The sequence below is a fragment of the Cheilinus undulatus genome, linkage group 4 (assembly GCF_018320785.1).
Source record: "Cheilinus undulatus linkage group 4, ASM1832078v1, whole genome shotgun sequence".
In the NCBI taxonomy this organism is placed as follows: Eukaryota; Metazoa; Chordata; class Actinopteri; order Labriformes; family Labridae; genus Cheilinus; species Cheilinus undulatus.
The window spans coordinates 53860579-53887492 of NC_054868.1; the positions used below are offsets into that span (position 1 = coordinate 53860579).

Genomic DNA, 26914 nt, shown 5'->3' on the forward strand with positions numbered 1-26914 from the left:
AGTCATTTAGATTCATTTTTATTGTCAGTAATTTACACTCAGTATTCCACCATGACAAAGGGAAAATCGAATTTTAGAAGCTTTTACTAATAAGAATTAAAAAACTAAAATCTCACACTGACATCAGTATTCAGAGCTTTTACTCAGCTCATAGTTGAAGCTCCTTGCACACCTGGATGGAGGATTTTCTGCCATTTATCTTGTAAATCCTCTCAGGCTCACAGGTTGGATGGGGTTGGCAGATATTCAGGTCTCTCCAGAGATGTTGGATAGGGTTCAGTCGGGGTTCTGGGCCCTTCTAGGACATTCACAGAGTCATCCTTCAGCGCCCCCATGATGGGATATGCAGTATAGGCGATGGATGGATGGATGGATGGATGGGCATTCAGCCCCCGCTCACCTTTCACCTCAGACTTATGAATCCTGGTCAGCATATGGGTCATTAGGAGACCGACAAAAAAGTCTCTTGGACCCATACCCAAATCCCAACAGGAAATCCACCGGCTTCATCTCAATTTCAAAATAAGGCGTTTTTGATCATGCCAAATGACTTTAACCTCTTGTAACTTTTCTATCCTATATTCTGTCTTCTTCTACAGTTTCTTTAAAGACAACAGTATCACACTAAAAATGCTCTCATGCAAACATCCCATCATAGCGCCCCCTACTGCCAACAGGAAGTGACACAAATTGGCCATTTGTGTATTCCTCTTACTGTTTTTAACCTTCTGGCTCGAATTTTTGAAATAAAAGCATCGATATCCTTCAGACAACACGGGTGTTCTTGAAGGACTCTTTATTGGCAATGGCGAGCGTTTCAATAGTGACATGGTGAAAAAAGTGGTCGTCAAAGTTTGGAGCCTTATAACAGCCCCGCCCCCCTGGTGAAAACTCAAGCTTTTGATAGCTTTTGGTGTCCATCTTGTCTAGTTTCAGGAGAAATCAGTCTGGAGTCAATTGGATAAGTCCCCTCAGACGAGTTCATTCAAATGCGTGGACTGTAAATTGACTGAAAAATGGCCAAATTTGGACACTTTACCTTTATGATGTCATTTCATTTGCATTTTAGAGGATGGTCCCAAGAGGATTTTTTGTTTGTCTAGTCACGATACATATGTGTACTAAGTTTCATGCATGTCGCTCAAACCTTTGGGTGGGGCTCCTGAATACCAGTGAAAAGCCAGGTTTTGGAGCCCCTGAGGGGCCTTTTTTTTTTTTGAGCGAGTTGAATGGAACCTCCAGAATACCAAATTTTTCACCAGGATCTAACAAGCCTCCAAATTTCGTGAGTTTTGGAGCATGATAAGGTCCCCAAAAATGCAAAAGTTGTGACAGAAAAAAATTATTCTTACAGATACAATAGGGCCCTAATAACCAGGGCTGCAAACAGCATTAAGCTGATGCTGCACTGTGAATGTTTACATGCTTTGTTCAATAAAAACATGAAAACATATCATTTTTTGTGCTTTATTAGTTTAAGCAGACTGTGTTTGTCTATTGCTGTGACTTAGATGAAGATCAGAACACATTTGATGACCAATTTATGCAGAAATCCAAGAAATCCCAAAGGGTTCACATACTTTTTCTTGCAACTGTAACTCCACTGAAATAAAGCCAAGCCACCACACATTTGTTCAGCATTGACCTCTGAGTTCTGGACTGGGAAACTAAGAATAGAACTGACAGAGGTTTGGTCTCATTATCACAGCTTTATTTCTGCTCCACTCTGACACGTGAAGGCATCAGTGTTTTCAGACAGGGTTAGGGTTTGGGTTGAACTGTAGTCAATAGGAATGCAGGAATAAAACTATTATAATCACTTCAAACAAACCTAAAATGAGATAAACAGGTAAATCACTGTGTCATCTGCATACATCTGAATCTAGACCTCAGAGGAAGGTCATGTAGGTACAAACAGAGCTAAATAAGACAGAGGAATCATCCCTGCTAGAATAATTAAAGCTTAACAACAAAAATCAAACAACATGATGATGAAACGAGGACAGACCATCAATATCATCCCAAGACTAGATTTAATTTCTCCATCCACTGATGTCTCAGTAGAACGGCCTAATCCACTGTTTAGATGGGCTGTTAATTAGGACTAATGACTTTGTTGGTGACTTCCGTAATGATTGGGAGAAGACCTGTGGGCCTGTAACCATCACATGACAACACAGCCTCCCTTCTTTTTCTTTTCAGCTTCCTCTCTGGCCTTTTTTTCACGCTCTTCTTTCAGCTTCTTCTGTTCTTCGATCCGTTTCTGTTCGTACTTGTTTTGTTCCTCTCTCAGTCTGTCTTCATAAGACTTTCGTTCTTCTCTCAGCTGCTGTTGATAGGAGTTCCGTTCCTCTTTCAGAGCCTGGTCATACCTGTTTCGTTCCCCTTCGAATCTCTGTTCATACCTCTGTCTTTCCTCTTTAAGCGCCTGCTGGTACGTGCTTCGTTCATCTCTCAGCGTCTGCTGGTATGTGCTTCTTTCCTCTCTCAGAGCCTGGTCATACCTGTTTCTTTCCTCTCTAAGTATCTGTTCTTGCCGTTCCTGCATTTTCTCCATCCTGGTCATTACGTCCATTGCCATCTTCCCCATCATTGACATCACCATTGCCATCTCTTTCTTTTCTTCCTTCATCCTGTGATCATACACTACCAGCTGATTCCTCTCCTCATCTCTCTCAGACTCCAGTTGCTGTCTAAGTGCTCTCATCTCTCTCTCGTGTTCTTGCCTCAGTCTTCTCTCTAATGCTGCAGTGTCTTCGCGAAATTGCTTTTCACTCTTTTTCAGGATTCGTTGTTTCTCCTCTTCAATCTCCACCTCAGCCTCCTGGAACATGTCGTTGGTGTAGTGACTCCCTCCATTCCTCTTGACCATTTTTCTGATCTTTTTGAGCAGCTCAGTCACCTGGGAGTGATCTTTGCTCTTGTTGTTGAAGACGTGGTACTGGCCTTTACATCGGGCCACGAGCTCCTTCAGCTCGGGGCTTCCCTTCAAGAAATGCTCGATAGTTGATTCGAGATTGTCGCCATGAGTAAAGAGAACCATGGAGTACCGGTCTGCAGCCTGACCAAATGTTTCCTGAATTCTCTGCACCGTTTGCTTCTCCTCCTCGGTGTATCTACCCACCCTGACGACCACCAGGAACACGTGAGGACCAGGAGCAGCGAACACGATGCACTGGGAAACACGTTGCAGTATCTCATCCATGTCTACTCTGGTGTCAAACAGGCCTGGAGTGTCGATGACGGCGATCTTCTGTCCATCCACGGTACCTCTGACCTTAGAGCACTCCATAGTCACAGACTCTGCACCACACTTCGACTCAAAACACTCTCGACCCAGGATGGTGTTTCCAGTGGCGCTCTTCCCATTGCCGGTCTTCCCCACCAACACCATCCTCAGCTCCTTGTTATTCTGTATGTTACCATCTGAGAAAGAATGAGAAACACTGAATTATAATGATCATCGGGTCGATCAAACATCAGACTTAATGCAACATGCAGACTTTAGATGTCTGACCTGTGACCACAGTAGTCCATCCATCCTCCTCCCAGAGTTGGCTTTCTCCACAATCCCCATCATCAGAGCTGATGTCTGCAGTTTGGTACAGAAGAATTCAAATATTAGAGACAAATGAATGTTTACAGATGAGCAGAAGTGTGTGCACCAAAGTTATTATACACTGCCTGGCCAAAAAAAGTCACCACCTGGATTTAACTAAGCAAATAGGTATGAGCCTCCTATTGGATAATTACTGCATGGGAGATTATCTTTCAGCTGGCAACAAGTCATTTAACCCCAGCTGATGCAATGAGTAACTTCTCACTTCTTAAACAATGGATTTTTTCTTCCCTAATGGCAAGGGCATATTCCAAGATGACAATGCCAGAATTCACTGGACTCAAATTGTGAAAGAGTGGTTCAGGGAGTATGAGACATCATTTTCACACATGGATTGACCACCACAGAGTCCAGACCTTAACCCCATGAGAATCTTTGGGATTTGCTGGAGAAGGCTTTGCACAGTGGTCAGACTCTCCCATCATCAATATTAAAATTAATGCAACACTGGATGGAAATAGATCTTGTGACATTGCAGAAGCTTCTCGAAACAATGCCACAGCGAATGCACGCTGTGATCAAAGCTAAAGGCGGTCCAACGAAATATTAGAGTGTGTGACCTTTTTTTGGTGGTGACTTTTTTTTTGGCCAGGCAGTGTAGTTTACCAAAACTAAAATTCAAAAATCATTTTCATGGCCAACACCATGATCAGGGCTATCCAACCTAACATAATGATCAGGGCAACCAGGTTAACAGCATGATCAGGGATATCCAGGCTAACAGCATGATCAGGGCTATCTGGGCTAACAGCATGATCAGGGCTATCCGGGCTAACAGCGTGATCAGGGCTATCCGGGCTAACAGCGTGATCAGGGCTATCCGGGCTAACAGCATGATCAGGGCTATCTGGGCTAACAGCATGATCAGGGCTATCCGGGCTAACAGCGTGATCAGGGCTATCCAGGCTAACAGCATGATCAGGGCTATCTGGGCTAACAGCATGATCAGGGCTATCCGGGCTAACAGCGTGATCAGGGCTATCCGGGCTAACAGCGTGATCAGGGCTATCCGGGCTAACAGCGTGATCAGGGCTATCCGGGCTAACAGCGTGATCAGGGCTATCCGGGCTAACAGCGTGATCAGGGCTATCCGGGCTAACAGCGTGATCAGGGCTATCCGGGCTAACAGCGTGATCAGGGCTATCCGGGCTAACAGCGTGATCAGGGCCATCCGGGCTAACAGCATGATCAGGGCCATCCGGGCTAACAGCATGATCAGGGCTATCCGGGCTAACAGCATGATCAGGGCTATCCAGGCTGCCTGTCGAGCTATCTGTTAACCAAGTGAGACACGCCAATCAGTGTGTAGTAAGGTTTTTCCTAAATCTAATCCAAACCATTGTGGTACAAAATAATCCCCCCTGTACAATGAGAGCACATGAACACATTAACTAATGAGACACGTTTGTTTTTTTTAACAAGGCTGTAAACCAGTTTATTTCTAGTGTAAAAATAGCTCTTTAACAGGTGATCAGACTGGACTTTCAGTGTTCCTGCAGCCTCTAGTGGACACTCAGTGTATTACAAGCTAGCGCTGTTATTATCCACTCCCTGAAAATGAATATAATTTAGTGACTTACTCAGTCTGTAGGCCATGTTTAGGTCAGAGATTACAGGATTCAGGAGATCTTCTGCAGCTCCTCTATAGACAGTCAGCACCTGAGGACATAAAACCCACAGCATGTTTACTCCACCACCACAGACTTTACTACAGAAGATAATACCAGCTTATTTTTTCTAGAATCTAGGATTAACAACGTCTCTATAAAAACAGAGAACTGCCTTTTTGGTTTCATCAAAAAGAGGCAACAAGAGGATAAAAGTGGCAAAAAAAAGGTACTGAAAAATCATCAAAAGTGGCCAAACAGTGGTGAAAACAGGTTTAAAGTAATGGGTTAAAGTGGCTGAGGAGTTGAAGCTAGAGTTAAAAGTGATAAAAGAATGGTGAGAATGGGCCAATAATGGAGGCCAAAAACTGGTTTACAGTGGCAAAAAGGAGTCATAAAAGTAAAAAATGGTGAAAAGAGGCAGATTTTGGCACACAAAAAAGTGGTCAAAAAATGTCTAAAATGTAAAAATGGGCAAATAGTGTTTGACCATTATTTGGTTAAAAATGTTCCAAAAAGGTGGAAATGGGTTAAAAGTGGCAGAGAGTGGTAAACAGTTAGTTAAAGTCAAAATTCAAAAGTGAACAGCAGCAAAGGGGCCATTCTCTGGTTTATCAGGGGCCATTCTCTGGTTTATCAGGGGCCATTCTCTGGTTTATCAGGGGCCATTCTCTGGTTTATCAGGGGCCATTCTCTGGTTTATCAGGGGCCATTCTCTGGTTTATCAGGGGCCCAGCCTGTATAGTTGTTTGTGCCTGTTGCTGGGATTCAAAGAGGAGTCAGCCCTCTCTCCCCTGTACCGTCCCCTCCTCCTCCTCTGTGTGCTAACCATGTCCAGTTGTTCATAAACTCATGCTGACCTCGTGTCTCACACACAGGTTTGATCAGACTGTCCTTAGATCTGAATAAACTCTCAGTGACAACAACTCATACTGGTCCTTAAGTTTAGATTAGTGTTACTGCAGTCAGTGTTGGTACAGAAGAGACAAACGAATCATGTGAGTACAGTGATGTTTAGACTTGAAGAGATCCAGGACGGTCTACTGGAAACTAAAAATGAGTATAAATAACTGAGAAACATTTCTCCTGAACAGCTGAACTGCAGCTGCTACAGGGGTTTACTGTCAGAGACATGCTGACTTTTAACCTCATCGGGGCTCTCAGCCTCTCTTTTACTCAGGACGGTTTAACTGGATGATATTTACGACAAAATAAAGAGTTGTAAGTCAGGATATCAGAAACCAGAGAAGTTACATTAGAAAATAATCTTCACATGCAGATCTGTAACAGGACCATGCTCAGGAGCCTGAAAGCCACTAAAACACCAAACTCACCTAAACGTGTGGTTAGAAGAGAAACAAACTTCCAGCTGATCCCTGCAGACGATGCTTCCTCCTCAGCAGTCAGGAGTGAAGTGAAAGAAGCAGAGCTGGACTTAAATAGAGAGGGGAAGTTTTCAAACGAGCCGACTCAAAGAGCCGACTCTTTCATGAAGTAGCCGTTCCTTTCATTTTCAACCTTATTTTAATCAGAACAAAAAGGGAGGATCTTTCTCCAAGGAGAACTCCACACAGAGGGCAAGTAGTGATTTCATGGCAGCCATGTTGGAGTTGTTCATGACTGTGACAAGAGAGTGAGAAAATAAAACACTCTTTATGAGCAGAGAAATAAACTGGTAATATGTGCATGTGTGTATATATATAAATATATATATATATAGTTTTTATATATGTATATATAAGAGCCCTGATAAACCCAGAGAATGGATTCTGATAAACCTCGAAAATGGACCCAGATAAACCCAGAGAATGGATTCTGATAAACCTCGAAAATGGACCCAGATAAACCCAGAGAATGGATTCTGATGTATCTGCGGGGCCCCAGTCAGACATAAATAAATTGATCTGATCAGTAAAAACTAAAAGGTTCTAAATGAAGAGATGTTAGGGACAGAGGGATCCGGCTCTTACTGAGCCAAATGTTCTGGATCTATATAAGACGCTGGAGTTCCCATGAGTAATGACCCCATTCCTGGTCCAGTCACATGTCTGTCCATATCCCCAGTCTTCTTGGCCAGTCCTGCCCCCTTGTTGGGATTCAGCAGTCCTCCTTGGACCTTGTGGCTCTGACTCATGTCCAGAGTAGAAACTGAAACTATGCTTTGCTTCCCCCTCTCTGAGCATTTACAGGAAACAGAAACCGAAACTGAAGCAGATTGAGGACACAGATGAAGTAAAAAGATACTGGCACTTTTACTTTTACTGCTTTCACCAGAGTAAATTTGAGGGCAGTACTTTTACTACAGGAGATTTATAAACCAGTACTTTTACTAGAGTACCACAGTTTGGTACTTTTTCTTCCTCTGACCTGTTGTCACTCCACAGATCCAGTAGAACACTGATCATCAACTGGCGGCCCGGGGGCCATTCAGGCCCCCCAAAGTTTCCTTTCTGGCCCTCAGAAGGTCGTAAAATTCAGAAAAGCAGGAAAGATGTTGTGGTTTAAAGACTATCTTTTGACTGTAAATGTCTGCAGCTGTTACCAACCCAATAATTAATATTAAAATATTTTTAGAATGATTTAACATTTGTTCTGTTTTTACAGAAATTCACTTGTCAGGCATTTTCAGTAAATATTAACAAAATGTGTTAAAAATGGCAAAAATGGCCAGATAAAGTGGTGAAAGGGGTTGGAGAGTAGCAAAATTGGGCAATAAGTGTCCAAATGGGTTGTAGAGCAGCACAAAGGGACAAAAACTTGCAGGAATAGTGGTGAAAAGAGGTTAAAATGTGGCAAACCATTAGTAGAAGAGGAAAAAGGGGCAAAAAGTATATCAAAAATGAGTTAAAAGTGGCAAAAATGGTGGAAAAACGTGATAAAAAGTGGCAAAATAGATGAACAGTGGCAAAAATTGATAAAGGAGGGATAAAACAAGACAAGTGGTTTAAAGGAGTTAAATCGTGGCAACAATTGAGTTAAAGAGGCAACAAAAAGGGCAAGAAGTATCAAAAATGTCTTAAAACTGGCAAAAATGGCCAGATAAAGTGGTGAAAAGAGGTTAAAGATCGGCAAAAATGGGCGATAAGTGTCCAGTGGGGCTGTGGAGTGGCACAAAGGGACAATACCTGCAGTAAAAGTGATGAAAAGAGGTTAAAATGTGTCAAACCATTAGTATAAAAGACAAAAGTGGCAAAAATGGATGAAGGAGGGATAAGACACACAAGTAAAATGGTTTAAAGGAGTTAAAGAATGGTTAATATGAGATGAAAGAGGCAGAAAGGGAAGAAAGTATCAAAAGTGTGTTAAAAGTGAATAAATGGTGCAAAAATAGCCAATGGCAAAGCAGTGAAAAGGCAGGAATGTGAGTTAAAGAGTAATAAGAATAGCAAAAATGATCAAAAATGGGTTAAAAGTTGCACAAAATGTTGCAGAAATGGCAGATTGAAGCAGTAAAGTAGTGTATAGAGTGAAACATGAGTCCATATTGCTGCTAAATCATAATGGTGGAGGGACCATTTTTTTCCAGCCATTTCTGTGGGCATGCATGTCTCCTTATACGGCATTATAGATAAGGATAGATCTCACTGGTAATGCCTAAAAATGTCCTGCATTTTGAAAGAAAATACAAATATTACTAAAATAATATGTTAATCAGAACAATATATTGATTTAATTTTTCTTTATTTGGAAGTCCAGCCCCCAGAGAGTCTGTCAAGACTAAATCTGGCCCTTGTGCAAATGTACTTGACGACCCCTGCAGTAGATTCTCAGGGTATTGGATTTCCTCCTGTCAGTGCCATGACTCCACCACCAGGGGGAGCCCTCCTCGGCTCAGTTTCATAGAAGCGCTGCTGTTTCCTGTAAATGGTGGAGGGAGGGGTGAGCAGCAGCTCAGATTTATGTGGAGGCTGATGCTGACCATGAGACGTCTGAGGGAAAGAGCCACAGCATCGCTCAGTCTCTTATTCCATGGGATAATTATTAATCTTTGCTGTTCATTAAACATTTTCAGATGTTAATTTGTTTTGTTAATGTTAATTTCAAATTTTAAACAGACCGTGATTTCTCAGAGTTTGCTGTCATGATCTTTATTTCTAGTGATCTTTGGTCTAACATGCTTTCTAACATTCTTGACACCCCATAAATCCTCAAACCAGGAACTGAGTGACCTGATTGAACACTCACCAATAAATATAGGCATAATAAAAGATTACAATCAGGTAGGTTTGAATGAAATCATCATTTAAACTCTGACTTTAGTATTTACTCAGCTTATCTCTGTCTAATGTTAACATCAGAGTGATGATCGGAAACATTTAAATGTGAAAAATCTGTAAAAACCTCTATTTCACAGCTTTGTATCTGGTAGCTCTGCTTTACATTCACATTTTGAATTTCTTTGTTCTTAAAGATAATTTTTGTTTCACAGTAGATTCTCTCAGTTCTTTGCAGGCTACAGTGATGATTCTCCAAATGTGACACATCCATTTAATCCTGTTAGTCTCCTTTAAACCTGGCTTTAATTCTCTGGTTTTAGTTAGTCCTCTATGAAACAGTCATCAGCCCTAACCCTAATATAACTGGTTGTTCCATCCTTGGTGTTTGTGATAACTATCAGAGAGTCTTTCAGTGACGTCATCCTTTAAAACCTATAAAACATTCAGATATTCTAAACAGTCACCTCTCCTTTTATTAGTACCTTAATGAAACACTGATTTTTACTCTCCATCGTCACTTTCAAGCTGATGAATTAGTTTTCTTTAAGTACACCTAGGACCAGTAAAACGTCTAAAGGCACACCCTTGTTGCCACTAAAACATGTCAGCAATTTCAAAGAAATGCAGTTCATGTGGGAGTCAATGTGAGGAATCTCGATATTCATCAGTGAACCTTTAAAAGAATGGAATGAGGATGGCTGTCCCCAGCCTTAGATTACTGGAACTACTGGCACAGGTGTTGGCACAACAGCAGGTATTTAATAGAGAGAATGAACGCAATGCTGACAGAACACTGAGGGCTGCAAACAACTGAAGACACACAGGTAAGGAAAGGTACATAGATTTATAATCTTTGCTTAATTTAGGAGATTTTTGTCTAAATAATGTACCATTTATAATACTTAAAGTTTTATATTTGGCACATCTTTAGTAGTTGCAGTAGTATTAGTATGTTTTTCTGTACCATAGAGGAAAAATCAGCCTGAGGACTGGAGATATTTAGAGAGCACAGAAGAGTCTGTGGATGATTTTCAGCAGGGGGTCACATACATTCTGAGTTACAGAATCCAAACATTGCAAACCTTTAAAAACATTCAATTTGAAAGAGGTTTTCTCATGAAAAATGTAGTAAAAGTGCATTTTGCAAATAATACTGACACTATCGACGTTCAACAACCCTCCTATGAGTCTCAAGCCTTCAATTTAAAGTTGATGTCATCCCTTAAAATCTGTAAATATTCCAATATTCCACCCTTCTCTTTGAAGATGATGTCATCCTTATAATCTATAAAACATGTTGTCATTGTGTTGATGTACTCTGGAACAAACTACCTGCTGAAACTCTTAGTGCTTTAAAAGTGGCCTAAAACACTGCTGTCCTCTCTAGGCTCTGCCTGTTAGTTTGTCTTTGTGTGTAGAGGTGTTCATGGAGCAGAGACCCCAGCATTAGTGTATGTAGAAGTGTTCATGGAGCAGAGACCCCAGCATTAGTGTATGTAGAAGTGTTCATGGAGCAGAGACCCCAGCATTAGTGTATGTAGAAGTGTTCATGGAGCAGAGACCCCAGCATTAGTGTATGTAGAAGTGTTCATGGAGCAGAGACCCCAGCATTAGTGTATGTAGAAGTGTTCATGGAGCAGAGACCCCAGCATTAGTGTATGTAGAAGTGTTCATGGAGCAGAGACCCCAGCATTAGTGTATGTAGAAGGCTGTAGAGATCAGTGAAAGGTGTGTCCAGGGTCATCGGCTATTATAGCTGGATTTTCTGGTTTTTCACGACTCACCGGTGCGTTTCTGTTTCTGTTTTTATCTTCTGTAAAGCACATGGAGATTAGGTTTGTATAAAATATTCTATAGAAATTGATTTCCCTCCTGCATATTCTCCGTGATGATTCTCTTCCTCGCTCTCTTTACTCAGGTGTCTTCACTTCCCCCCTGCTGCCTTGTTACACCTGCTTCAATAAACGGTGATACCCAGGCTGTTGTCTATTTCTGAGAAATCTGTGTTTACTGACTGAACACAGTGGGTAAAAAGAGCACCAAAACTTCCCCTGCTCATGTTCAGCCATGTTCGCACCTGCTAAGACGGTCACATTTGTGGTGCTGGTGATCCTCAGCCTGTCAGGCCTCAACCACAGCTTCAAGCCACTCTTTGAACTTTTGTTTGGCTCTATAACTCACAGTGTCATCACAGAGAGGGCAGTGCTTAGAAAGACAGCTGAGGTCTGCAGAGACATCGCCGCCTCAGAGGGACGAGACTTCAGCCTGACTGTGAGTAAAGCCTGGCACATTCAAACAGAGTTTCTTAAATGCTAGAGGGCAAACTTGACAAAAGTAACCGACATAACTGGGTTGTTTATATGGAATGACCCAAACGATAGGACTGCCTGCACAGAGTCATTCTGATGACCACTCAACAGTTATATATGCTCCGATGATCACTCAACAGTCACAGAGTGACACTGATGACCACTCAACAGTCACAGAGTCACTCTGATGACCACTCAACAGTCACAGTCACTCTGATGACCACTCAACAGTCACAGAGTCACTCTGATGATCACTCCGCAGTCACAGAGTTACTCTCATGATAACTCAACAGTCACAGTCACTCTGATGACCACTCAACAGTCACAGAGTTACACTGATGACCACTCAACAGTCACAGAGTTACTCTGATAATCACTTAACAGTCACAGAGTCACTCTGATGATCATTAACATACACAGAGTCACAGAGTTACTCTGATGACCACTCAACAGTCACAGAGTTACTCTGATGGCCACTCAACAGTCACAGAGTTACTCTGATAATCACTTAACAGTCACAGAGTCACTCTGATGACCACTCAACAGTCACAGAATCACTCTGATGATCACTCAGTCACAGAGTAACTCTGATGACCACTCACCAGTCACAGAGTCACTCTGCTGATAACTCAGCAGTCACAGAGTCACTCTGATGACCACTCAACAGTCACAGAGTTACTCTGATGATAACTCAACAGTCACAGAGTTACACTGATGATGACTCAACAGTCACAGAGTCACTCTGATGACCACTCTACAGTCACAGAGTTACTCTGATGATCACTCAACAGTCACAGAGTCACTCTGATGACCACTCCGCAGTCACAGAGTCACTCTGATGATCATTAACAGTCACAGAGTCACAGAATTACTGTGATGCTAGGCAACAGTCAGAGTAAATCTGCTGACCACTCAACAGTCACAGAGTTACTCTGAAGATCACTCAACAATCACAGAGTCACTCTGATGACCACTCAACAGTCACAGAGTTACTCTGATGATCACTCAACAGTCACAGAGTCACTCTGATGATCACTCAGCAGTCACAGAGTCACTCTGATGACCACTCAACAGTCACAGAGTTACTCTGATGACCACTCAACAGTCACAGTCACTCTGATGACCACTCAACAGTCACAGAGTTACTCTGATGACCACTCAACAGTCACAGAGTCACTCTGATGATCACTCAACAGTCACAGAGTTACTCTGATGACCACTCAACAGTCACAGAGTTACTCTGATGATCATTAACATACACAGAGTCACAGAGTTACTCTGATGACCACTCAACAGTCACAGAGTTACTCTGATGACCACTACACAGAGTCACAGAGTTACTGTGATGACCACTCAACAGTCACAGAGTTACTCTGATGATCATTAACATACACAGAGTCACAGAGTTACTCTGATGATCATTCAACAGTCACAGAGTCACTCTGATGACCACAACACAGAGTCAAAGAGTTACTCTGATGACCACTCAACAGTCACAGAGTCACTCTGATGGCCACTCAACAGTCACAGAGTTACTCTGATAATCACTTAACAGTCACAGAGTCACTCTGATGACCACTCAACAGTCACAGAATCACTCTGATGATCACTCAGTCACAGAGTAACTCTGATGACCACTCAACAGTGACAGAGTCACTCTGATGACCACTCAACAGTCACAGAGTCACTCTGATGACCACTCAATAGTCACAGAGTTACTGTGATGATCACTCAACAGTCACTCTGATGACCACTTAACAGTCACAGAGTCACTCTGATGACCACTCAACAGTCACAGAATCACTCTGATGACCAGACACCAGTCACAGAGTCATTCTGATCACCCCTCAACAGTCACAGAGTCACTCTGATGACCACTCAACAGTCACAGAGTCACTCTGATGACCACTCAATAGTCACAGAGTTACTGTGATGATCACTGAACAGTCACTCTGATGACCACTCAACAGTCACAGAGTCACTCTAATGATCACTCACCAGTCACAGAGTCACTCTGATGATAACTCAGCAGTCACAGAGTCACTCTGATGACCACTCAACAGTCACAGAGTCACTCTGATGATCACTCAACAGTCACAGAGTCACTCTGATGATCACTCAACAGTCACAGAGTTACTCTGATGACCACTCAACAGTCACAGAGTTACTCTGATGACCACTCAACAGTCACAGTCACTCTGATGACCACTCAACAGTCACAGAGTTACTCTGATGACCACTCAACAGTCACAGAGTCACTCTGATGATCACTCAACAGTCACAGAGTTACTCTGATGACCACTCAACAGTCACAGAGTTACTCTGATGATCATTAACATACACAGAGTCACAGAGTTACTCTGATGACCACTCAACAGTCACAGAGTTACTCTGATGACCACTACACAGAGTCACAGAGTTACTGTGATGACCACTCAACAGTCACAGAGTTACTCTGATGATCATTAACAGTCACAGAGTCACAGAGTTACTCTGATGCTACGCAACAGTCAGAGGAAAACTGCTGACCACTCAACAGTCACAGAGTTACTCTGAAGACCACTCAACAATCACAGAGTCACTCTGATGACCACTCAACAGTCACAGAGTTACTCTGATGATCACTCAACAGTCACAGAGTCACTCTGATGATCACTCAACAGTCACAGAGTCACTCTGATTATCATTAACAGTCACAGAGTAACTCTGATGACCACTCAACAGTGACAGAGTCACTCTGATGACCACTCAACAGTCACAGAGTTACTCTGATGACCACTCAATAGTCACAGAGTTACTGTGATGATCACTCAACAGTCACTCTGATGACCACTCAACAGTCACAGAGTCACTCTAATGATCACTCACCAGTCACAGAGTCACTCTGATGATAACTCAGCAGTCACAGAGTCACTCTGATGACCACTCAACAGTCACAGAGTCACTCTGATGATCACTCAGCAGTCACTGAGTCACTCTGATGATCACTCAACAGTCACAGAGTTACTCTGATGACCACTCAACAGTCACAGAGTTACTGTGATGATCATTCAGCAGTCACAGAGTTACTCTGATGACCACATAACAGTCACAGAGTCACTCTGATGACCACTCAACAGTCACAGAGTCACTCTGATGATAACTCAACAGTCACAGAGTCACTCTGATGACCACTCAACAGTCACAGAGTTACACTGATGATGACTCAACAGTCACAGAGTCACTCTGATGACCACTCAACAGTCACAGAGTTACTGTGATGATCACTCAACAGTCACAGAGTCACTCTGATGACCACTCCCGGTCACAGAGTTACTCTGATTATCATTAACAGTCACAGAGTCACAGAGTTACTCTGATGCTACGCAACAGTCAGAGGAAAACTGCTGACCACTCAACAGTCACAAAGTTTGTCGGATGACCACTCAACAGTCACAGAGTCACTCTGATGATCACTCAACGGTCACTCTGATGTCCACTCAACAGTCACAGAGTCACCCTGATGATCACTCAACAGTCACAGAGTCACAATTACGCTGATGATCACTTAACAGTCACAGAGTCACTCTGATGTCCACTCAACAGTCATAGAGTCACTCTGATGACCACTCAACAGTCACAGAGTTACTCTGATGACCACTCAACAGTCACAGAGTTACTCTGATGACCACTCAACAGTCACAGTGTTACTCTGATGACCACTCAACAGTCACAGAGTTACTCTGATGACCACTCAACAGTCACAGAGTTACTCTGATGATCATTAACATACATAGAGTCACAGAGTTACTCTGATGACCACTCAACAGTCACAGAGTTACTGTGATGATCATTCAACAGTCACAGAGTCACCCTGATGACGACTCAACAGTCACAGAGTTACTCTGATGACCAATCAACAGTCACCGAGTCACTCTGATGGCCACTCAACAGTCACAGAGTTACTCTGATGACCACTCAACAGTCACAGAGTTACTCTGATGACCACTCCGCAGTCACAGAGTTACTCTGATGACCACTCAACAGTCACAGAGTTACTCTGATGATCACTCAGCAGTCACAGAGTCACTCTGATGATCACTCAACAGTCACAGAGTTACTCTGATGACCACTCAACAGTCACAGAGTTACTCTGATGATCACTCAACAGTCACAGAGTTACTCTGATGATCACTCAACAGTCACAGAGTCACTCTGATGACCACTCAACAGTCACAGAGTCAATCTGGTGACCACTCAACAGTCACAGAGTAACTCTGATGACCACTCAACAGTCACAGAGTCACTCTGATGATCACTCAACAGTCACAGAGTCACTCTGATGGCCACTCAACAGTCACAGAGTTACTCTGATGATCACTCAGCAGTCACAGAGTCACTCTGATGATCACTCAACAGTCACAGAGTTACTCTGATGACCACTCAACAGTCACAGAGTTACTCTGATGATCACTCAACAGTCACAGAGTCACTCTGATGACCACTCCGCAGTCACAGAGTTACTCTGATGACCACTCAACAGTCACAGAGTTACTCTGATGATCACTCAGCAGTCACAGAGTCACTCTGATGATCACTCAACAGTCACAGAGTCACTCTGATGACCACTCCGCAGTCACAGAGTTACTCTGATGACCACTCAACAGTCACAGAGTTACTCTGATGATCACTCAGCAGTCACAGAGTCACTTTGATGATCACTCAACAGTCACAGAGTCACTCTGATGACCACTCCGCAGTCACAGAGTTACTCTGATGACCACTCAACAGTCACAGAGTTACTCTGATGATCACTCAGCAGTCACAGAGTCACTCTGATGATCACTCAAAAGTCACAGAGTCACTCTGATGACCACTCAACAGTCACAGAATCACTCTGATGATCACTCAGTCACAGAGTTACTCTGATGACCACTCAACAGTCACAGAGTCACTCTGATGATCATTCAACAGTCACAGAGTCACTCTGATGACCACTCAACAGTCACAGAGTTACTGTGATGATCACTCAACAGTCACTCTGATGACCACTCAACAGTCACAGAGTTACTCTGATGATCACTCAGCAGTCACAGAGTCACTCTGATGATCACTCAACAGTCACAGAGTTACTCTGATGACCACTCAACAGTCACAGAATCACTCTGATGATCACTCAGTCACAGAGTAACTCTGATGACCACTCAACAGTCACAGAGTCACTCTGATGATCACTCAACAGTCACAGAGTCACTGTGATGGCCACTCAACAGACACAGAGTTACTCTGATGACCACTTAACAGTCACAGAGTCACTCTGTTGACCACTCAACAGTCACAGTCACTGTAATGACCACTCAACAGTCACAGAGTCACTTTGATTACCACTCAGCACAGAGTTACTTTGATGAACACTCATCAGTCATGGAGTTTCCCTGATAAACACTCATCTGTCATAGAGTAAATCTGATGACCACTTAACAGTCACAGAGTCCCTCTGATGAGCACTCAACAGTCACAGAGTTACTCTGAAGACCACTAAACAGTCACAGAGTCACTCTGATGACCACTCAACAGTCACAGAGTCACTCTGATGACCACTCAACAGTTACATAGTCACTCTGATGACCACTCAACAGTCACAGAGTCACTCTGATGAACACTCACCGTCACAGAGTTACTCTGATTATCATTAACAGTCACAGAGTCACAGAGTCCCTCTGATGACTACTCAACAGTCACAGAGTTACACTCATGACCACTCAGCAGTCACAGAGTTACTCTGATAAACACTCATCAGTCATAGAGTTAATCTGATGACCACTCAACAGTCACAGAGTTACTCTGATGATCACTCAACAGTCACAGAGTCACTCTGATGATCACTCAACAGTCACAGAGTCACTCTGATTATCATTAACAGTCACAGAGTCACTCTGATGACCACTCAACAGTCACAGAGTTACTTTGATGACCACTCAACAGTCACAGAGTTACTCTGATGACCACTCAACAGTCACAGAGTTACTCTGATGACCACTCAACAGTCACAGAGTTACTCTGATGACCACTCAACAGTCACAGAGTTACTCTGATGACCACTCAACAGTCACAGAGTTACTCTGATGATCATTAACATACATAGAGTCACAGAGTCACTCTGATGATCACTCAACAGTCACAGAGTTACTCTGATGACCACTCAACAGTCACAGAATCACTCTGATGATCACTCAGTCACAGAGTAACTCTGATGACCACTCAACAGTCACAGAGTCACTCTGATGATCACTCAACAGTCACAGAGTCACTGTGATGGCCACTCAACAGTCACAGAGTTACTCTGATAATCACTTAACAGTCACAGAGTCACTCTGATGACCACTCAACAGTCACAGAGTTACTCTGATGACCACTCAACAGTCACAGAGTTACTTTGATGACCACTCAACAGTCACAGAGTTATTCTGATGATCATTAACATACACAGAGTCACAGAGTTACTCTGATGACCACTCAACAGTCACAGAGTTACTCTGATGACCACTACACAGAGTCACAGAGTTACTGTGATGACCACTCAACAGTCACAGAGTTACTCTGATGACCACTCAACAGTCACAGAGTTACACTGATGATGACTCAACAGTCACAGAGTCACTCTGATGACCACTCAACAGTCACAGAGTTACTGTGATGATCACTCAACAGTCACAGAGTCACTCTGATGACCACTCCCGGTCACAGAGTTACTCTGATTATCATTAACAGTCACAGAGTCACAGAGTTACTCTGATGCTACGCAACAGTCAGAGTAAATCTGCTGACCACTCAACAGTCACAGAGTTACTCTGAAGACCACTCAACAATCACAGAGTCACTCTGATGACCACTCAACAGTCACAGAGTTACTCTGATGATCACTCAACAGTCACAGAGTCACTCTGATGATCACTCAACAGTCACAGAGTCACTCTGATTATCATTAACAGTCACAGAGTCACTCTGATGACCACTCAACAGTCACAGAGTTACTTTGATGACCACTCAACAGTCACAGAGTTACTCTGATGACCACTCAACAGTCACAGAGTTACTCTGATGACCACTCAACAGTCACAGAGTTACTCTGATGACCACTCAACAGTCACAGAGTTACTCTGATGATCATTAACATACATAGAGTCACAGAGTTACTCTGATGACCACTCAACAGTCACAGAGTTACTGTGATGATCATTCAACAGTCACAGAGTCACCCTGATGACGACTCAACAGTCACAGAGTTACTCTGATGACCACTCAACAGTCACAGAGTCACTCTGATGGCCACTCAACAGTCACAGAGTTACTCTGATGACCACTCAACAGTCACAGAGTAACTCTGATGACCACTCAACAGTCACAGAGTTACTTTGATGACCACTCAACAGTCACAGAGTTACTCTGATGACCACTCAACAGTCACAGAGTTACTCTGATGACCACTCAACAGTCACAGAGTTACACTAAAAACCACTCAACAGTCACAGAGTTGCTCTGATGACCACTTTACAGTCAAAGAGTCACACTGATGAGCAATCAATAGTCACAGAGTTACTCTGATGACGACTCAAAAGTCACAGAATCACACTGATAACCACTTTTCAGTCACAGAGTCACTCTGATGACCACTCAGCAGTCACAGAGTCACTCTGATGACAACTTAACAGTCACAGAGTCACTCTGATGACCACTCAACAGTCACAGAGTCACTCTGATGACCACTCAATAGTCACAGAGTTACTCTGATGACGACTCAAAAGTCACAGAATCACACTGATAACCACTTTTCAGTCACAGAGTCACTCTGATGACCACTCAGCAGTCACAGAGTCACTCTGATGACAACTTAACAGTCACAGATTCACAATGATGACCACTCAACAATCACAGAGTTACACTCATGACTACTCAGCAGTCTCAGAGTTACTCTTGTGATGACTAGAGAGTCTCAGGGTCACTCTGGTGACCACTCAACAGTCACAAAGTCACTGTAATGACCACACAACAGTCAAATAGTCACTCTAATGAACACTCATCAGTCATAGACTTGATCTGATGACCATTCAACATTTTACAGAGTCGCTCTGATGACCACTCAACAGTCACAGAGTCCCTCTGATGACCACTCAACAGTCACAGAGTCCCTCTGATGACCACTCAACAGTCAAATAGTTACACTCATGACCACTAGACATTCACAGAGTCACTCTGGTGACCACTCAGTAGTTTCAGAGTCACTCTGATGACTACTCATCAGTCACTGTCTAATGACCAGTCACCAGTCATAGAGTCACTGTGATGAACAATCAACAATCACAGAGTCACTCTGATGACCACTCAATAGTTTCACAGTCACTCTAATGACCACTTAACAGTCACAGAGTTACACTCATGACCACTCAGCAGTCACAAAGTTACTCTGATAAACAATCACCAGTCATAGAGTCACTCTAATGACCACTCAAAAGTCACAGAGTTACTCTGATGACCAATCAACATTCAGAGAGTCACTCTGAGGACCACTAAACAGTCACAGAGTTACTCTCATGACCACTTAACAGTCACAGAGTCCCTCTGACGAGCACTCAACAGTCAGAGTTACTCCGATGACCACTCAGCAGGCACAGAGTTATTCTGATGATCATTAACATACACAGAGTCACAGAGTTACTCTGATGACCACTCAACAGTCACAGAGTTACTCTGATGACCACTACACAGAGTCACAGAGTTACTGTGATGACCACTCAACAGTCACAGAGTTACTCTGATGACCACTCAACAGTCACAGAGTTACACTGATGATGACTCAACAGTCACAGAGTCACTCTGATGACCACTCAACAGTCACAGAGTTACTGTGATGATCACTCAACAGTCACAGAGTCACTCTGATGACCACTCCCGGTCACAGAGTTACTCTGATTATCATTAACAGTCACAGAGTCACAGAGTTACTCTGATGCTACGCAACAGTCAGAGTAAATCTGCTGACCACTCAACAGTCACAGAGTTACTCTGAAGACCACTCAACAATCACAGAGTTACTCTGATGACCACTCAACAGTCACAGAGTTACTCTGATGATCACTCAGCAGTCACAGAGTCACTCTGATGATCACTCAAAAGTCACAGAGTCACTCTGATGACCACTCAACAGTCACAGAATCACTCTGATGATCACTCAGTCACAGAGTTACTCTGATGACCACTCAACAGTCACAGAGTCACTCTGATGATCATTCAACAGTCACAGAGTCACTCTGATGACCACTCAACAGTCACAGAGTTACTGTGATGATCACTCAACAGTCACTCTGATGACCACTCAACAGTCACAGAGTTACTCTGATGATCACTCAGCAGTCACAGAGTCACTCTGATGATCACTCAACAGTCACAGAGTTACTCTGATGACCACTCAACAGTCACAGAATCACTCTGATGATCACTCAGTCACAGAGTAACTCTGATGACCACTCAACAGTCACAGAGTCACTCTGATGATCACTCAACAGTCACAGAGTCACTCTGATGACCACTCAACAGTCACAGAGTTACTTTGATGACCACTCAACAGTCACAGAGTTATTCTGATGATCATTAACATACACAGAGTCACAGAGTTACTCTGATGACCACTCAACAGTCACAGAGTTACTCTGATGACCACTCAACAGTCACAGAGTTACTGTGATGACCACTCAACAGTCACAGAGTTACTCTGATGACCACTCAACAGTCACAGAGTTACACTGATGATGACTCAACAGTCACAGAGTCACTCTGATGACCACTCAACAGTCACAGAGTTACTGTGATGATCACTCAACAGTCACAGAGTCACTCTGATGACCACTCAACAGTCACAGAGTTACTCTGATGATCATTAACAGTCACAGAGTCACAGAGTTACTCTGATGACCACTCAACAGTCAGAGGAAAACTGCTGACCACTCAACAGTCACAGAGTTACTCTGAAGACCACTCAACAATCACAGAGTCACTCTGATGACCACTCAACAGTCACAGAGTTACTCTGATGATCACTCAACAGTCACAGAGTCACTCTGATGATCACTCAACAGTCACAGAGTCACTCTGATTATCATTAACAGTCACAGAGTCACTCTGATGACCACTCAACAGTCACAGAGTTACTTTGATGACCACTCAACAGTCACAGAGTTACTCTGATGACCACTCAACAGTCACAGAGTTACTCTGATGACCACTCAACAGTCACAGAGTTACTCTGATGACCACTCAACAGTCACAGAGTTACTCTGATGACCACTCAACAGTCACAGAGTTACTCTGATGATCATTAACATACATAGAGTCACAGAGTTACTCTGATGACCACTCAACAGTCACAGAGTTACTGTGATGATCATTCAACAGTCACAGAGTCACCCTGATGACGACTCAACAGTCACAGAGTTACTCTGATGACCACTCAACAGTCACAGAGTCACTCTGATGGCCACTCAACAGTCACAGAGTTACTCTGATGACCACTCAACAGTCACAGAGTAACTCTGATGACCACTCAACAGTCACAGAGTTACTTTGATGACCACTCAACAGTCACAGAGTTACTCTGATGACCACTCAACAGTCACAGAGTTACTCTGATGACCACTCAACAGTCACAGAGTTACTCTGATGACCACTCAACAGTCACAGAGTTACTCTGATGACCACTCAACAGTCACAGAGTTACTCTGATGATCATTAACATACATAGAGTCACAGAGTTACTCTGATGACCACTCAACAGTCACAGAGTTACTGTGATGATCATTCAACAGTCACAGAGTCACCCTGATGACGACTCAACAGTCACAGAGTTACTCTGATGACCACTCAACAGTCACAGAGTCACTCTGATGGCCACTCAACAGTCACAGAGTTACTCTGATGACCACTCAACAGTCACAGAGTAACTCTGATGACCACTCCGCAGTCACAGAGTTACTCTGATGACCACTCAACAGTCACAGAGTTACTCTGATGATCACTCAGCAGTCACAGAGTCACTCTGATGATCACTCAACAGTCACAGAGTTACTCTGATGACCACTCAACAGTCACAGAGTTACTCTGATGATCACTCAACAGTCACAGAGTTACTCTGATGATCACTCAACAGTCACAGAGTCACTCTGATGACCACTCAACAGTCACAGAATCACTCTGATGATCACACAGTCACAGAGTAACTCTGATGACCACTCAACAGTCACAGAGTCACTCTGATGATCACTCAACAGTCACAGAGTCACTCTGATGGCCACTCAACAGTCACAGAGTTACTCTGATGATCACTCAGCAGTCACAGAGTCACTCTGATGATCACTCAACAGTCACAGAGTTACTCTGATGACCACTCAACAGTCACAGAGTTACTCTGATGATCACTCAACAGTCACAGAGTCACTCTGATGACCACTCCGCAGTCACAGAGTTACTCTGATGACCACTCAACAGTCACAGAGTTACTCTGATGATCACTCAGCAGTCACAGAGTCACTCTGATGATCACTCAACAGTCATAGAGTCACTCGGATGACCACTCCGCAGTCACAGAGTTACTCTGATGACCACTCAACAGTCACAGAGTTACTCTGATGATCACTCAGCAGTCACAGAGTCACTCTGATGATCACTCAACAGTCACAGAGTCACTCGGATGACCACTCAACAGTCACAGAGTTACTCTGATAATCACTTAACAGTCACAGAGTCACTCTGATGACCACTCAACAGTCACAGAGTTACTTTGATGACCACTCAACAGTCACAGAGTTATTCTGATGATCATTAACATACACAGAGTCACAGAGTTACTCTGATGACCACTCAACAGTCACAGAGTTACTCTGATGACCACTACACAGAGTCACAGAGTTACTGTGATGACCACTCAACAGTCACAGAGTTACTCTGATGACCACTCAACAGTCACAGAGTTACACTGATGATGACTCAACAGTCACAGAGTCACTCTGATGACCACTCAACAGTCACAGAGTTACTGTGATGATCACTCAACAGTCACAGAGTCACTCTGATGACCACTCCCGGTCACAGAGTTACTCTGATTATCATTAACAGTCACAGAGTCACAGAGTTACTCTGATGCTACGCAACAGTCAGAGTAAATCTGCTGACCACTCAACAGTCACAGAGTTACTCTGAAGACCACTCAACAATCACAGAGTCACTCTGATGACCACTCAACAGTCACAGAGTTACTCTGATGATCACTCAACAGTCACAGAGTCACTCTGATGATCACTCAACAGTCACAGAGTCACTCTGATTATCATTAACAGTCACAGAGTCACTCTGATGACCACTCAACAGTCACAGAGTTACTTTGATGACCACTCAACAGTCACAGAGTTACTCTGATGACCACTCAACAGTCACAGAGTTACTCTGATGACCACTCAACAGTCACAGAGTTACTCTGATGACCACTCAACAGTCACAGAGTTACTCTGATGATCATTAACATACATAGAGTCACAGAGTTACTCTGATGACCACTCAACAGTCACAGAGTAACTCTGATGACCACTCAACAGTCACAGAGTCACTCTGATGATCACTCAACAGTCACAGAGTCACTCTGATGGCCACTCAACAGTCACAGAGTTACTCTGATAATCACTTAACAGTCACAGAGTCACTCTGATGACCACTCAACAGTCACAGAGTTACTCTGATGACCACTCAACAGTCACAGAGTTACTTTGATGACCACTCAACAGTCACAGAGTTACTCTGATGATCATTAACATACACAGAGTCACAGAGTTACTCTGATGACCACTCAACAGTCACAGAGTTATTCTGATGACCACTACACAGAGTCACAGAGTTACTGTGATGACCACTCAACAGTCACAGAGTTACTCTGATGATCACTCAACAGTCACAGAGTTACTCTGATGACCACTCAACAGTCACAGAGGTACTCTGATGATCACTCAACAGTCACAGAGTCACTCTGATGACCACTCCGCAGTCACAGAGTTACTCTGATGACCACTCAACAGTCACAGAGTTACTCTGATGATCACTCAGCAGTCACAGAGTCACTCTGATGATCACTCAACAGTCACAGAGTCACTCTGATGACCACTCCGCAGTCACAGAGTTACTCTGATGACCACTCAACAGTCACAGAGTTACTCTGATGATCACTCAGCAGTCACAGAGTCACTCTGATGATCACTCAACAGTCACAGAATCACTCGGATGACCACTCCGCAGTCACAGAGTTACTCTGATGACCACTCAACAGTCACAGAGTTACTCTGATGATCATTCAACAGTCACTGAGTCACTCTGATGACCACTCAACAGTCACAGAGTCACTCTGATGACCACTCAACAGTCACAGAATCACTCTGATGATCACTCAGTCACAGAGTAACTCTGATGATCACTCAACAGTCACAGAGTCACTCTGATGATCACTCAACAGTCACAGAGTCACTCTGATGACCACTCAACAGTCACAGAGTTACTGTGATGATCACTCAACAGTCACTCTGATGACCACTCAACAGTCACAGAGTTACTCTGATGATCACTCAGCAGTCACAGAGTCACTCTGATGATCACTCAACAGTCACAGAGTCACTCTGATGACCACTCTGCAGTCACAGAGTTACTCTGATGACCACTCAACAGTCACAGAGTTACTCTGATGATCACTCAGCAGTCACAGAGTCACTCTGATGATCACTCAACAGTCACAGAGTTACTCTGATGACCACTCAACAGTCACAGAGTTACTTTGATGACCACTCAACAGTCACAGAGTTACTCTGATGATCATTAACATACACAGAGTCACAGAGTTACTCTGATGACCACTCAACAGTCACAGAGTTACTCTGATTACCACTACACAGAGTCACAGAGTTACTCTGATGACCACTCAACAGTCACAGAGTTACTCTGATGATCACTCAACAGTCACAGAGTCACTCTGATGACCACTCCGCAGTCACAGAGTTACTCTGATGACCACTCAACAGTCACAGAGTTACTCTGATGATCACTCAGCAGTCACAGAGTCACTCTGATGATAACTCAACAGTCACAGAGTCACTCTGATGACCACTCCGCAGTCACAGAGTTACTCTGATGACCACTCAACAGTCACAGAGTCACTCTGATGATCACTCAACAGTCACAGAGTCACTCTGATGACCACTCCGCAGTCACAGAGTTACTCTGATGACCACTCAACAGTCACAGAGTTACTCTGATGATCACTCAGCAGTCACAGAGTCACTCTGATGATCACTCAACAGTCACAGAGTTACTCTGATGATCACTCAACAGTCATAGAGTCACTCTGATGACCACTCAACAGTCACAGAATCACTCTGATGATCACTCAGTCACACAGGAACTCTGATGACCACTCAACAGACACAGAGTCACTCTGATGATCATTCAACAGTCACAGAGTCACTCTGATGATCACTCAACAGTCACAGAGTTACTCTGATGACCACTCAACAGTCACAGAGTTACTCTGATGATCACTCAACAGTTACAGAGTTACTCTGATGACCACTCAACAGTCACAGAGTCACTCTGATGACCACTCAACAGTCACAGAGTTACTCTGATGACCACTCAACAGTCACAGAGTTACTGTGATGATCATTCAACAGTCACAGAGTCACTCTGATGACCACTCAACAGTCACAGAGTTACTCTGATGATCACTCAACAGTCACAGAGTCACTCTGATGGCCACTCAACAGTCACAGAGTTACTCTGATAATCACTTAACAGTCACAGAGTCACTCTGATGACCACTCAACAGTCACAGAGTTACTGTGATGATCACTCAACAGTCACAGAGTCACTCTGATGACCACTCCCGGTCACAGAGTTGCTCAGATTATCATTAACAGTCACAGAGTCACAGAGTTACTCTGATGCTACGCAACAGTCAGAGTAAATCTGCTGACCACTCAACAGTCACAGAGTTACTCTGAAGACCACTCAACAATCACAGAGTCACTCTGATGACCACTCAACAGTCACAGAGTTACTCTGATGATCACTCAACAGTCACAGAGTCACTCTGATGATCAC

At 43.4% G+C, this 26914-nt stretch overlaps 2 protein-coding genes across 2 annotated transcripts in view; one reads left to right on the forward strand and one right to left on the reverse strand.

Moving 5' to 3' along the window:
* Window positions 1-1494: 1494 nt before the first annotated feature.
* LOC121508019 (GTPase IMAP family member 9-like) lies at window positions 1495-6637 on the reverse strand. Its single transcript, XM_041784482.1, has 4 exons — window positions 6561-6637; window positions 5200-5278; window positions 3518-3592; window positions 1495-3426 (listed from the first exon to the last, which is right to left on the reverse strand). Exons 2-4 carry the CDS (start codon window positions 5213-5215, stop codon window positions 2165-2167), a joined length of 1353 nt encoding a protein of 450 aa, XP_041640416.1. The 5' UTR covers window positions 5216-5278; window positions 6561-6637; the 3' UTR covers window positions 1495-2164.
* Window positions 6638-10207: 3570 nt separating this feature from the next.
* The window catches only part of LOC121508667 (von Willebrand factor A domain-containing protein 7-like), a 48711-nt gene continuing 32004 nt past the window's right edge, over window positions 10208-26914 (forward strand). The window contains exons 1-2 of the mRNA XM_041785660.1: window positions 10208-10267; window positions 11362-11714. Coding sequence (XP_041641594.1) covers window positions 11511-11714 — 204 coding nt within the window. The 5' untranslated portion in view covers window positions 10208-10267; window positions 11362-11510. The remainder of the gene's footprint in view (window positions 10268-11361; window positions 11715-26914) is intronic.

Excerpts from the sequence above, each read along its gene's own strand:
- LOC121508019 (XM_041784482.1), bottom strand. Across the intron at positions 3,427-3,517 it reads ATGGACTACTGTGGTCACAG|ATGGTAACATACAGAATAAC; the intron begins GTCAGACATCTA and ends ATTCTTTCTCAG.